At 38.3% G+C, this 14,532-nt stretch overlaps 1 protein-coding gene across 7 annotated transcripts in view; it reads left to right on the top strand.

Moving 5' to 3' along the window:
• Positions 1-14,326, top strand: part of LOC109874720 (suppression of tumorigenicity 18 protein) — a 61,539-nt gene extending 47,213 nt beyond the window's left edge. For 2 of the 7 annotated variants that reach the window (XM_031809986.1, XM_031809981.1), the window contains exons 8-22: positions 563-653; positions 745-837; positions 1,624-1,910; positions 2,331-2,536; positions 4,306-4,554; positions 5,317-5,429; positions 6,097-6,159; positions 6,325-6,393; positions 6,729-6,791; positions 7,064-7,144; positions 9,526-9,750; positions 9,863-9,951; positions 10,150-10,253; positions 10,334-10,480; positions 12,017-14,326. In XM_031809986.1, the coding sequence (XP_031665846.1) occupies positions 563-653; positions 745-837; positions 1,624-1,910; positions 2,331-2,536; positions 4,306-4,554; positions 5,317-5,429; positions 6,097-6,159; positions 6,325-6,393; positions 6,729-6,791; positions 7,064-7,144; positions 9,526-9,750; positions 9,863-9,951; positions 10,150-10,253; positions 10,334-10,480; positions 12,017-12,157 (2,021 nt within the window). In that variant the 3' untranslated portion in view covers positions 12,158-14,326. Of the gene's footprint in view, positions 1-562; positions 654-744; positions 838-1,623; positions 1,911-2,330; positions 2,537-4,305; positions 4,555-5,316; positions 5,430-6,096; positions 6,160-6,324; positions 6,394-6,728; positions 6,792-7,063; positions 7,145-9,525; positions 9,751-9,862; positions 9,952-10,149; positions 10,254-10,333; positions 10,481-12,016 lie in introns of those variants that run through there. The other 5 variants (XM_031809984.1, XM_031809983.1, XM_031809985.1 and 2 more) reach the window with 5 other exon arrangements.
• Positions 14,327-14,532: the final 206 nt, after the last annotated feature.

Raw genomic sequence — 14,532 nt, 5'->3', positions numbered from 1 at the left:
CACCACTGACCCAGTATATTAGTCACCACTGACGCAGTATATTCCTCACTACTGACGCAGTTTATTAGTCACCACTGACGCAGTATATTCGTCACCACTGACGCAGTATATTCGTCACCACTGACGCAGTATATTAGTCACCACTGACGCAGTATATTCGTCACCACTGACGCAGTATATTAGTCACCACTGACGCAGTATATTAGTCACCACTGACGCAGTATATTAGTCACCACTGACGCAGTATATTCGTCACCACTGACGCAGTATATTAGTCACCACTGACACAGTATATTCGTCACCACTGACACAGTATATTAGTCACCACTGACGCAGTATATTAGTCACCACTGACGCAGTATATTCGTCACCACTGACGCAGTATATTCGTCACCACTGACGCAGTATATTCGTCACCACTGACGCAGTATATTCGTCACCACTGATGCAGAATATTCGTCACCACTGATGCAGAATATTCGTCACCACTGATTGTATAGTAAATCTCTCCTTCTACTGAGCCTACTGTTTCACCTACTGTCCCTCTCCTGTCTGTCTCCAGTCCTGGCCATGCATGAAAACGTCCTCAAGTGTCCTACTCCCGGGTGCACAGGAAGGGGCCATGTAAACAGCAACCGTAGCACCCACCGGAGGTACATCCTGCAGGACTAACCCATTAAACATGACATACTGTACATAGACAGGTTCAATGGGTTTGATCTCCTCCTACTCCTCCCCCCCCAGTCTCTCAGGCTGCCCCATTGCTGCTGCAGTGAAAGTCTCCAAACCTCAAGAGGAGAGCCCCAAATGCAGACAAGCACCTGAACGATTGTCCAGGTAAAATCACGAGGGGAGAATGTATGTTATAATATGTATTATAATTATAATTTTGCAATATTGTCATTTTGACTGTTGACAATTATCGACGTGTATGTGCGCATACATTATGATGACAGTAAACCATTGAGATATCGAAAGCTATACTTTGAAACTAATTGATTGAAGTTCGGAGAGAGCATAGTCCCTTTGATACAAAACAAAGTGTGTCAATTGCAATATCATATAAAATCAGGAGGTATGTTGGTTAACATTTACAGTATCGTATCCAGTTTATTTATGCAGTGTATTGTAAAAGGAATTACAATATATAGCCTATCAAAACTTCACAGACACGGTTTCTCACTATCACTTGTTCTTAAGCAATGGTTTAAGGTCCCATGAGATTCTCCCTATTAGGGACACAGAGCATCACAACTCTTTGTTCCCTGTAGAAAAATCACAGGCAGACTGCCAACCCATACAAAATGAATTAGTTGGGTAACATGCCTGTGTGTGTGTCTACAATACAGATCAGATCCCACATCCAGGAGGAGGACATTGATATTATTCAAACAACACTGTGTCCAGTACTTCACAGCCACCTCATATGGATATTATTCACACTATAATGTAGATTACTTCCAAAATCATCACCACCTCTTCCACAGCCCATGCATAATGTGCATTCATGTGTCAATATCATATCCTATGCATTTTATTTGACACTGTAGCCACTTTCCTGCCCACTTGTGTGCATGTGTCAATTTCCTGGATCCTTACATGCGTTTTATTTGACACATACAGTAGCCACTTTCCTCATCAAATCCAACAACACCTCGTCTTCTTGGATTCTTCTCCAACCAGGCCTCTCGGCCCCCTCATGAAGAAGTTGGAGTTGAATCAGTACAACTACAGGTTCGCCCATCACCATCCTGTCACCGCCGCCTTGCAAGCCAACCTCACCAAGGACATGGACAAGTACAGCAAGATCCGCTTTGATTACGCCAGCTTTGATGCACAGGTCTTCGGCAAGCAACCTCTGATGGCACCCAACCAGGACCAAGAAATCTCTTCTTCACACTTCCCTGACTGTGAGTTTCGCACATTTGATTTGATTCAAAGGGGGGCGGAGGGAGATTGGCTGTACCATAACAGCGTGTCAAGCCACATTAAAGGGATTTAATGTGCAAGCGTTGCTCATCTTCTGCCACAAATGTGCAGCTCAGTAGGACACTATGTAAATACATGATCAGACAACAACCCAACTAAGAGTATGCAACACACTTACAAGGTTCCTGTAAACAAGATATTCATGCTTGTTTAATATATATATTTTTTTTATCAACACAGACCTTTTCTATTCAAGCACAGACTGATCCCACTGCAACCACAGTGTAAAAATGAACGTGCTGATGACATGTACCATACTGTATGTTATAATGTAGGGGGTATAATCACGTGTTCCCACATCTTTGTGAAAGTTTCTGTATCTGAGTTCTGTTATCCAACAGCTCTAAAGTACCCTGGCTTTCTGGGCGCCCCCGGCAACCGCCTGCCCACGCCAGGCCCTGAAGGCCACAGCCCACCCAGCCATTACAAACCTGGAGGTGAGGGGCTCCAAGCCACCACTGCCACCACTGCCATCCTCAACCTCTCCACCCGCTACCGAAGCAACATGGAGTCCATCTCGGGTCGGCCCCTGGCGTCCTCCACAAAGGTAGTCAAATTAGACCAATTATTTAATGTGGTCATTTTAAAGCAACTGATTTGTTTATAAAAAGGGTGAAACATCAAAAGGACAGTTTTTGGCAAAGGAAACGTTGTCTCTGGTGGCGGTGAAACAAGAGGTCCCCCTCCGTAAAGCATTAATGTACACAAAATAACATTTGTGTAATCACATCATAAGAAGAAATGACAATTACAGTAAGAGTCTGTAGTTCCTGTAAAACATGTGGTCATGCATTTACTTTCTACTTTCATGGTAATAGACAAAGAGAGAGAGGGGGAAAAAAGAATAACTGTATGAAAGTGTGTCTTGCATGCTGCAGATGGCGTAAGATATTTAGCTTAGTAATATATTATCCAGGATAAGCTCTGCCTCTATCAGATGGCCTATACAACAGCTGAAGAACTCATTAGCTGAAATATTTTATTCTCACAAAATCAAAATCTCCCCGATTTTATTAAATGTGCACCAGTTTAGTTTACAATTTGACCCCTTTGTGCACATCCTATATAATCTCTAGTGGGAAAACCCCCACTGCCCTGTCCAATAGGCAGAAAACTGTGATCCTCTCAACTGAACTGAAATATGGCCTTCCTATGCATTAAGTTTAACTGCATGACAATGAATGTCTCAAAACCCAAACAAGGCCTCTACAGTATGTAATTAATGTCAGAATAATGATAGATAGATGATTCAAGGTTTCCAACACCTACACAGTACAGGACCCAGCTTGGTGAGCTGATAATGTGGCCTTGTACCAGGTACCAACCCACTGAATGAATAAAACAGTGTTAACAAGTTAATCATCTGTCCTCTTTTGCAGAAGACTTATGTAGCATACTCCGTATGGGGCCATGCAACTCCGATGTGTCTGTACCTCTGTAGGCTACCAGTAATGCAAAGGCAAGAAAAGCATCACAACTCAATGTCGAATGCTCATCTATCTCTCCTGCGATTGAGATGTTACCGCACACGTCTATACACGTCACCATCACACGCATAATTAAAATGGATAGCCACACATGCAATGACCATGAAAATTAAACCCATTCATTCATTTGAAAGGCTGTCTTATGTAGAAAATTTAAATTTAAAAAAATAATTGAACATAGGTATAATGGGACATATGCCAGATGTAGGCCACATTTCAGCATTTAATGAGGTAAAACTTCTAATACTATAAAACCTAATAAGCCACAAGTGCACATAGCGTTTGACTTAGCACAGAATGAGTAACACATCTGTCAATGAGAGAACTTATGCTACATTAAGCTTTTCATTTTTGTTTTAATGGTGATGACCTAAAACCAGCACCCACAGCTGCCATCTTGGTATTGTGTCCTAGAAAACAGACCGATGACACAGCTGTCACTGACAAACTATACACCAAGGAGCGATTTATTATTTTGTTCAACAGAATTAATGCTGGCTTAACACCATACTTTACCCTGGTGTTAGATAATCACGACATGTCTTATTTTCATGTAAATGTATATTTGAGAGGCAATTGAAGTTATTTCTCACAGGAATTATACACGTTGTTATTTTTAGAAAGGTATACCGTTAAAGTATTGCGTTAGGTTAAAAGGGCTTATCATAGTGGTGTATTCATTTCAGTACAGTAACTCTCATTTCTCATTCCAATACAGACTGACATCAGTCTCTCCTTTTTTGTGAACTGTTGACTATTTAATAAAAGTGACTTCATTGTAACCTTATGACTATAACTGAGTTTACCTTGTGAATTTATTCTCCTTTAGGACATGCCCATAGAAGTGGATGAGAACGGCACTCTGGACCTGAGTATGAAGAAGGGTCGGGAGGTGAAAGCCCCACCCCAGGTGCCTTTGGGAGACGCTACCCAGTCCCCTCCTGAGTACACTCTGTCCAAGCAGGCCAGAAGTGTGCACATCAGCCCTGCCTTCTACCAGGCCCTGTGCGAGAGAGACACCTGGGACACCCCTCTCAACTTCAGCAAAGCACAGCAACAAATAATGCACAACAGAGAGGTAAAAAATAACAACTTTGCTGTTCCTCCTTTTAAATACACAGGAAATACTGTATAAGGTACCTATGAAACAGAAGAAGAAAGCTTGTTTTGTTAAATTTGTTGAAGAAGAGAAAATATAGCTAATTGATAAACATGAACATTAACATACCAACAGGTCCCTGATCTATAAGGGTGATATGGGCATACAATATAATATATAATGATAGATAATTGTGAACACAGTGTATGTTCCTAATAAATCTCATGTTAAAGAGCATGTACTTCATAGCTGGTATCCCTGGTTGACATTTGTCCTGTAAATAATTCACTGACGACAACATCTGGTGCTGAACACAGAATCTTTGAGAAAGTAAATCAAAATGTTTTACATTACATATCCATATAAATACCGTCCGTGTGGATTATCCGACTTTAAATGGATGTATGGTTTACTGTAAGTATTCTTAAGCGTAATCACTCAGACTTACCCCCCAACTCCTAGGCTTGTGTTTTAAGAGTTTTTTTAAGTGGGGTGTTTTCATTGATAATTCACTTTTAGATCATGTTCATGACTTAAGACTGACACAAGAACTAATGGGGTTAAGGAGATTTTTAAGGACACTATTATTATTTTTAAGGATACTATTATTAAGACTGCATCAGTAATGGCACCCTATTCCCTATGTAATGCACTACTTTTAACCAGGGCCCATAGGGTTCTGTTAAAAAGTAGTTCACTATATAGTGAGAAGGGTCCATTTCAAACGTACCTATGTCTCAGCAGGAAGATTTTGATGACGCTTCTCTGGAGGACCAGGGCTACTCTGGAGATGCAAGCATGTTCAGCCCCAAGACCGATATGCTCTTAAGAGACTCTAAGAAAGAGCTGATGAGGTATATCATGTTTAATGTTGGGTCTACTCATTCTGGAGGTCCAGGGAAGGGAGAAATTGACATCTTGCTGCTTCTTTGCTCAGTCTTCTGTGTATCATGTGCATTTCCCTCTAAAAAGGTCAGCTGACAGATGGTCAGTATTAATAACAGAAGTGTAATTCCCAAACCAGTCCTGTTTAAATAGGGCATTATAATTGTGGTGAATGAATACACGCCCAGTGAAATGCGCTGGACACAATCTTTCCTGTTATTAGCTCTTATATTGTTACCTATTATATATTACATGTTGTTGTGACTGGTATGTCTGCAGGTTCATGTGAAGAATGTATCTTGTTAAAAGTGAGTTTTTACATGTCCGTATGTCCTCAAAATGAGCTTACCACTCTTGACTTTGTAGTTAGACTGCATGTTCTATGGAATTAGTATCCACTCTATGGTAAGGTATGATTGAGTAGTTTACAGAAAACCATTAGATCTGCCAAGGGATTTACGCACAACTTTTGCCACACCAAAGAAACATTGAAAATAAACATCGAAATGACTAAATTTCCTGCTGTACTAACTTCCGCTTCCACTAATGCAATTCAACGTCATGTTCAAAAGGTTATTACACTGTATCAGAAGTCCATGTATTGTAGAGTCTAACTAAGTGTTGTGTTCTCTGCAGCTGTCCTACCCCTGGCTGTGACGGTAGTGGCCATGTTACAGGAAATTATGCATCACATCGAAGGTAATTAGACACCAGCTAGTAAATACTGTACGGCCTGGTTCAGAGGAACTATGTTGACTGTTTCATATTGATCGGTATTATATGCTGCTGAAAATGAAAGGGATTATTATTTTATTTTTTTCAAATAGCATTTTGATAACTCTGGTGTGGATCCTCTGTCTGTAGTGTATCTGGGTGTCCCCTGGCTGACAAGACTCTCAAATCACTGATGGCAGCCAACTCTCAGGAACTAAAGTACGTGTTGTCCTGTCAGTCATCATCTTACCACTGTTTATAGACATGTCATTCACCTGTGTGGGTTCACTGATTCAACTTTGTGCTGTTTCATTTTTTTGCATTATACATTCCACCTGGTCTCATGTCGTTTTAGTCATACATTGACTATATTGAATATGGACTTTTCTCCAATTCATGTGATCAGGCTACATACATATACATTATGAGATGTACTGGTTATCTACTGACCTCATACGTTTATTTTTTTAAATTCATGCATTTAAATATGATATCATTGTCCCAGACAATGTGGCACTGAGCTTTGCCTGTTCTGTCGGTCTCTCCGCCTGCAGGTGCCCAACACCTAGTTGTGATGGATCTGGACATGTGACAGGGAATTATTCTTCACACAGAAGGTAGTCTAGACTGGATCACACAAATTACTGAGTAGATGAATAGGGATGTGTTTGAATCTCATTGTCTAGGTATTTATTTTTGATTAGTTTATACATTTTAGACAATTAATAAACTGCGATTTATCTGATTGATTCTTGTTGTTGCTTAATGTTGTTTCCAATGACAGGCTATGTGAGAACATCATCTTATCACTGATGAAAGAGTTTGCTTTATTTTAGCCCTAAAGTAGTGTTCATTATTGTTAAACCATATTGTCTCTAAACATTTGTAGTTTGTCAGGATGTCCACGTGCCAGAAAGGGAGGCTTGAAGCTTACACCAAACAGAGATGAAAAAGACGACCAAGAAATAAAGTAAGATATGATTTCTGTTTCATATTTGTTGTTTTAGTTTTTGTATCGTGTTGTAAAGAGGTCATTATACCAGAAAGACAAAAAGGAAATAGTTTTCCTGTTCATAATTTACTAATGCTATCTTTCAAGGATTAACAACATTAACATGTTTCAAATGTTGTAATATTTTTTGTTGTCTTAATAGAACATCTGGCTTATCATGCTCTTGTGTGCATTGTGTTCTTGTATTGTTTATTTAAGGTCCACCATACTATGGGATGTGATCAAAGCTTAATTATTCAAGATGCAGTTGTCTCTGTAAAAAGCAGTATGTAAAGTACTTAAGTAAAAATATTAAAATACTACCTAAGTAGTTTTTTGGGGTATCTGTACTTTACTATTTATATTTTTGACTACTTTAACTTTTACCTGATGAAATACATTTTCTCCGACAACCAAAAGTACCCGTTACATTTTGAATGTTTAGCAAGACAGGAAAACTGTGAAATTCAAGCACTTGTCAAGAGAACATGTGGTTTTCCCTACTGCCTCTGGACTGGCGGACTCAATAAACACATGCATCTTTTGTAAATGATGTTGGAGTGTACCCCTGGCTATCCATACATCTTAAAAACAAGAAAATGGTGCTGTCTGCTTTGCTTAATATAAGGATATTAAATTATTTATACTTTTACTTTTTATACTTAAGTATATTTTAGCAATTACATGTACTTTTGAGACTTAAGTATATTTAAAACCAAATACTTTTAGACTTTTACTCAAGTAGTATTTTAATGTCTGACTTTCACTTTTACTTGAGTAACTTTCTATTAAGGTATCTTTACTTTTACTCAAGTATGACATTTGGTACTTTTTCCACCACTGGTAACCACCGCTTAAATCCAAGCTCAGATGTATGAGACCTTGTTTACTTCTACATCTGGACAGATTTACCCTTCTTTTGAGATACTAATGCAGGGCCAAAACATTAGGAGTTAGACTGGAATATATCTCATGCACAAGAAGGTGGGTGAGAGAACCTACATGAAGTGCATCTGTAAGGCTATTAGATTATTGGAAATTGTAGGCCATATGGCATTATTCCATTGTCCCGATGCCTTATACTCTTAGAAAAAAGGCTTCCAAAAGGGTTCTTCAGCTGTCCCCAAAGGATAAACCTTTGTGGTTCCAGGTGTAATTTTGGGTTCCATGTTGAACCATCTGTGGAATGGGTTCTACATGAAACTCAAAAGGGTTCTTCTTGGATCCAAAGGGGCTCTTCCTGGAACGAAAAAGGGTTCTTCAAAGGGTCCTCCTATGGGGACAGCCAAAGAACCCTTTTAGGTTCTAGATAGCATTTTTCCCTAGGAGTCTACATATACCTGTAGTGTATGGATGAATGTAAGTAATGTGGTTGGGGTTGTTTTGTCCTCTAAGTGCTACTGGTGCTCTACTGAACAACAGAGTGCAACAATCTTTGTTACAGTAGCACTCTGTTCTGTTTGTACACTAGTTCTATGTACCATCTCAGCCTGCCTTTCACCTTTACCAATAAGGGAAGAGGTCGGGAACCCTACATGACAATTATGTGTAATTCATGTCACTCCATTACTGACCTGGGAAATGTAATTACCCTTATAACTCTTAATAATATTCAACAAGATGTTTTGTTTATGTAGGTTATATCAATCTGAATGTGTAAATTATTCCAAAGTTTTTGTGGATTAACAACTTGGTTGCTACGATTATTTGAGCCTGTTGTCAGTTTTGTTGACTACATTTTTAATCAGCATTTTACTGGATTAATCAACATAATGGTTTGACAAATCTTCCGGTCTAGTTAGTGAGGGATGTTTATGAACTGTGAAAATTATTTGTTTGAGTATATATGCATTTATTATGTGTGGTTTAAGAGGTTAAGTAAAGTCGTCTCAACTCAGTTCGACAGCATTTTGATCTACTTACATTTCCATTGTACCGAAACTGTGAACAGCGATATGATGACATATCTCAGATCATACGGTATTTACTACCTCTGTCATATCAAATGGTTTCAACTGCAAAACTATTCTGAGGAAAAAACAGCTTACTGGTGACAATCTTTCTCCTCTGCCTCATCTGAATGAGAATAGGCATCTCTCACAGGGGCACTCAGAACATTGTCAACAGTCTGTGTTACAACATGACTCCCTCCACTACAGTAGCAGTACAAGGGGAGGACACCAGGTAGTAATAAACCTGACTCCTGGGGTGTATTCAGTAATGTTAAACGTTCTGAATGTTGCTGAAATAGAATGAATACACCTGATATAAGCATATCTGTTCTATATGATACATTACAAAACGTTCAGATAGAAATGTATCACCCTCCTTAACGAACCCCTTGTTTGTCTCCCTGCTAGGTGTCCAGTGATGGGTTGTGATGGCCAGGGCCACACATCAGGGAAGTACACATCTCACCGCAGTGCAGGGAGCTGCCCCCTTGCTGCCAAGAGGCATAAAGAGTCATCCATCAATGGCCTCCCCTTCCCCTGGAATAAGGCCTGCAAACAGGAACTGCCCCACTGTCCCCTGCCCGGTTGCAATGGCCTTGGACACGCCAATAACGTGTTTGTCACCCATAGAAGGTTAGCCTGCATTCACTCCATTCATTGTGTCCCATACAATACTAATGAAACAAGTTTATTTTAAAGTTTGTAAGTGAAGTTTCTCATTATTTTTCATTTTATTTGTAAATAGTTTGTCTGGATGCCCTCTTAATGCTCAGAGTATTAAGAAGAAGATGACAGGAGAGGAGATGATGACTATTAAACTTCAAGCCAGCAGTGGTAAGGCATTAATATATGGTTTACAAACATGTTCTATTTGTGCTGGTGGACTGTACATGTATGCTTTGGCAGGATAATGTATGTTATGGAAATTTCATCTCAGTACCATCAAAGTATGTTTAGTCCCCCTGCTAGTTGATTCACTGAAGCAGCAAGTTTAGCTTGATTTTCATGCGAGTATTTCCTATTTTCAAACAGGAGTCGACAACAACAATGACGTGCAACACTTGGATCATGAAATCAAAGAACTGAATGAATCCAACCTGAAAATAGAAGCTGACATGATGCAACTGCAGACCCAAGTAACTATCCACAACTGTGATATGTTTTTTAAAGGATTCATGCCCGGTTCAGGTTGACAAGTTTCCCTCTCCCCTGAAAGCAGATTTCATCGATGGAATGTAACCTGAAGACAATTGAGGAGGAGAACAAGATGATTGAACAGCACAACGACAGCCTTCTGAAGGAGTTAGGTCACCTCAGCCAAGCTCTCATCAACAGTCTCACAGATATCCAACTGCCTCAAATGGTACAGTGGGCCTCATAAGAACCTCCTCACTTGCACATGCAGCTTTTATAAAATAAATACAAATACTGAGCTATATTGTATGCTAATAAAATTATTTTATTTAACATGTAATAATCTATTTTCTCAGAAAGATAGGGGTCAAAACTATTGGCACTCCTGTTTTCAATACCTTTTAATGCCTCACCGTGCGAGGATAATGGCACTGAGCCTTTTTCTAAAATGTTTTGAGATTGGAGAACAGATTTGGAGAGACCATTCATCCACATCTTTCCAGATCCTTGATATAATTTGCCTGCTCTTATAGACTGCCCTCAAATTCAAACCACAGGTTTTTAATGGGGTTCAAGTCCGGACACTGAGATGGCCATTTTAAAATGTTGATTTTGTGGTCAAGTAACAATTTCTTTGTGGATTTTGATGTGTGCTTGTAGTTATTGTCTTGCTGGAAGATCCACTTGCAGCCAAGATTCAGCCTCCTGGCAGAGGCAACCTGGTTTTTGGCTAAAATTTCCTGGGCTGTGTCTGAAATCTGGCTTGCCTACTAGTTACATAAACGACATACTGTGTACTAATCGTACTACATACTATTTAGAACGTACTGCCTAGTAAAAAGGTATGCTGTAAACAAAAAATATCAACATAATACTCATTCATATTGATAAGGCGTCATCTAATGCCCATTCGCCCTTGTTCCCTACCATTCCATCATTTTTGTAAAGTGTGTCCCCTATTCTGATTATCAGCTGTTTTCAGCTGTGAAAAGATGATTGTCTTCCACAATAGTGTGCAGTGAATTCTAGATGAGAACCCCAAATGAGTATGACATCCTGGCATTTAAAGCATACAACATCAAAATGTCACATACCTATTTTCGCATACCCAAAATGGCTACTATTTAGGACGTAAGTATAGGTATTCGGACACAGCCCTGGAACTGGGTAAAGTTGATTATGCCATTGACCTTAACAAGGGCCCCAGGACCAGTGGAAAGCCCCATAACATCAAAGATTCACCACCATATTTTACAGTATGTTTGGGGGTATTTTCTGCTAATGTATATCTATTTCGACGCCAAACCCACCACTGGTGTGCTGGGCCAAAGAGCTCTATTTTCATGTCATCCTACAATTTAAATGCCTGGAGTTTGGAGGAATGGTCTAAGATCCTTCCAAATGTGTCCTTCAATTTCTTAAAACATTTTAGGAAAAGGCTCAGTGCCATTCTGCCCGCAAGGTGAGGTATTGATAACAGGGGTGCCAGTCATGTTGACCCCTATCTTTTTGAGAAAAACAAATGACATTTTAAACAACATCTCTTTATCTGAGCAATTATGTAAGCCTAAAATAATATCATTTTTGAATTTTTTTGAGAATATAGCTCAATATTGTATTATTTTACACAGTATTTTTTGCTCATCTTTATCAAGGATGCCAATAATTCTAGATCGGACTGTCTATATCTATAGTGACATTAAATTATTATTGTCACTATAAGCTTCAGTTTGTGAACTAATATTTGAAAATGTTTGTGTTTCAGGGGCCCATCAGCGAGCATAATTTCGAAGCCTATGTAAACACGTTAACAGATATGTACAACAGCTCTGAGCATGACTACTCTCCCGAGTGTAAGGCTCTCTTGGATAATATCAAACAGGCTATGAAGGGAATCCACGTTTAAGCTGTCGAGCCATCAAGAGGAGGTATCTTTGAGTTGGGATAATGGCACTGGATGGCTGTGTGCAGTGCTGGCTTAGTTGCATGTATAAGACAAGGCTTTGGGAAGTGTGTCGACATTTCACCGTTGAATACATTGTACTGAGACAATTACCAGCCAAAAATAATTTGTATTGTTTTTTAACGCTTCTGTATTCACTTGACCATGTTTCTTCTGGTGAGATTTCTACCCCCCTTGCACTTAATTCTTTTGAATGGTTTGCTTGATTTAAATCTATTTATTTTTTGTCTTTTTTATATTATTATTATTTATAATCCTTATTCATCAATGTATTTATTTCCACACATTTGTATTTATTTCTATCATTGTAAAATGCTAAATATTTAATCTTTTGACTAATTCTGCACATTGTAAATGACATTGAAGCACGTTCCAGTTTCAACCATAGCTCTCTTTCGTCATCTAGTGGTGGTTTATTTATACATCAGATCAAGTCATAATACAATCATTTGTATCTCCCATGAAGGTGGAGAACTCTACCAGAATAATCCAGAATCAACATGTTTTTTAATTGTTGCTTTTGCTTTCTATTTAATATTCAACACTGAATGTATGGTAAGATCTAAAAATGCAATGTTAGTGTACATCTCTTAATTCAACAATATGTTAAGTTGACTGCAATTAGGGGAATTGCTTTCAGCTGTTCGCAAAATGCAACATTATTTTATTTCATTCAATGAACTGAATGTCAGATTCAACTTGAGTGTGTTGCTCGAATAGAGCAACTGACAGCACTAAGAAAATGGAAAAATCCACCGACTTTTTTCTTAAATGATATAGATATTAAACTGCCTTCTGTGCACATGCTGTGTGTGCATATATGTGCCTACATGTAAATGAATACATAAAATATACGGTACTCTGTTTTGTGGTAGGACAGTTATGTGGCTGGTGTCTAATTTATTGTACAGTACACTTTTCAAAGGAGAAAATGTTCATAATGTTTATATGCCATTTCAAATCTTTAAGCATCGTCTCGGTACTGTAGCTGTAATCTCAAAGTCAGGTCTTGAAGTTTCACAGGGTAGGAAGTGTTAGTGCTTTTCTACTTTTTACATCTCTTCAGCGTGGGAAAGCAGAAGTTGCTCGAAGGAATGTAACACCACCATACAAACATGTACTCTGGTTTAAGCTATTCTGACATCCTTACATACATCAAATGTTAGCTAATATATACTTAATGGTGGTCAGTGGCATTTCAGTTTCTGTATGTCACATCAATTTTAAAATATCCCCCCAAAGCACTTGGTGGTGTAAATATCACTGCAGGTTGTTTAGGGCCAGATTCAATAAGCGTTTGCACCTTGGTAAATCAAGGCCATATTGTCAATAATGGACAACTGTCAATATAAATGTTCAGTTCATCACTATTATGGAGCAAAAAGAGACAAACAAACAATGATATTGTTAGTTCTTAACTGTTTATTTTCAATTGTTTATTATTTATTTTTAAATTGAGTTGTGAATCAGTTGCACTTTTTTATCTTGTATTTGAGATGAGTTCTATTGCCCTGGGGTTCCAGAAACAGATGAAGCTTTCTTTGTTTGTAAGCATTGCTCTTGATGTCACAGGAAAATGTTATTATTTTGACATTTGCATGGGTTGATAGTCTTATCAAGTTACAATAAATTGAGTTTGACTTGGCCTGCTACACATTTCCTGAGGAGGAATTGGAAGTGCATATCTGCAAAACAAAGCCAAATTTAGGACACTTGTTGAGGAAAATATTTTATTTTATCCAAATACTCAACTCATTCTAAAGAATTGTAATCTTTAAAAATGTAATCATTGACAGTTTGTTTAACTTAATAATTGTGTTAATTTATCATTCGTAATATTTAATTAACATACCACACATTGTTTGCTCAGGAAGTTTTGTGAAGAATACTTATTTTTCTCTGTTTAGTATTTGATGTTTTGTAATGTGAACTGGATTTTTGTGGAATTATATTAGTATGATGAAACTGTATTGGACATTTTCTTTCAAATGTTGTTTTTTCAGTTCAAGTAGTTTGTAAATCGAAAGTTCCTATTACTTTGACTATTTCATAAGCAGATATGCGCTGTGCTGTACAGTTTGTGTATGGTAGAAATAAAACTTTTTAAATGGTTGTGTGATTCTCAGATGTAAAGTAGTATGTTGGCAATGCTTTACAGCACAAATCATCTTCTTTGATTGAAGTCTACTTCACACTGTATTATATAATCTCTCAAAATATATTTGAATGAGATTTAACAACTGCTCCTTGGGCAGTAATTATCTACTGGAAATGGAAAAGAAAATATTGGATGGCTCAATATTGGTTAACCCAGAATT

This window comes from Oncorhynchus kisutch, linkage group LG30 (assembly GCF_002021735.2).
Source record: "Oncorhynchus kisutch isolate 150728-3 linkage group LG30, Okis_V2, whole genome shotgun sequence".
NCBI lineage: Eukaryota > Metazoa > Chordata > Actinopteri > Salmoniformes > Salmonidae > Oncorhynchus > Oncorhynchus kisutch.
The sequence above is the reverse complement of the archived record's forward strand: the minus strand, read 5'-3'. Positions and strand labels throughout refer to the sequence as shown.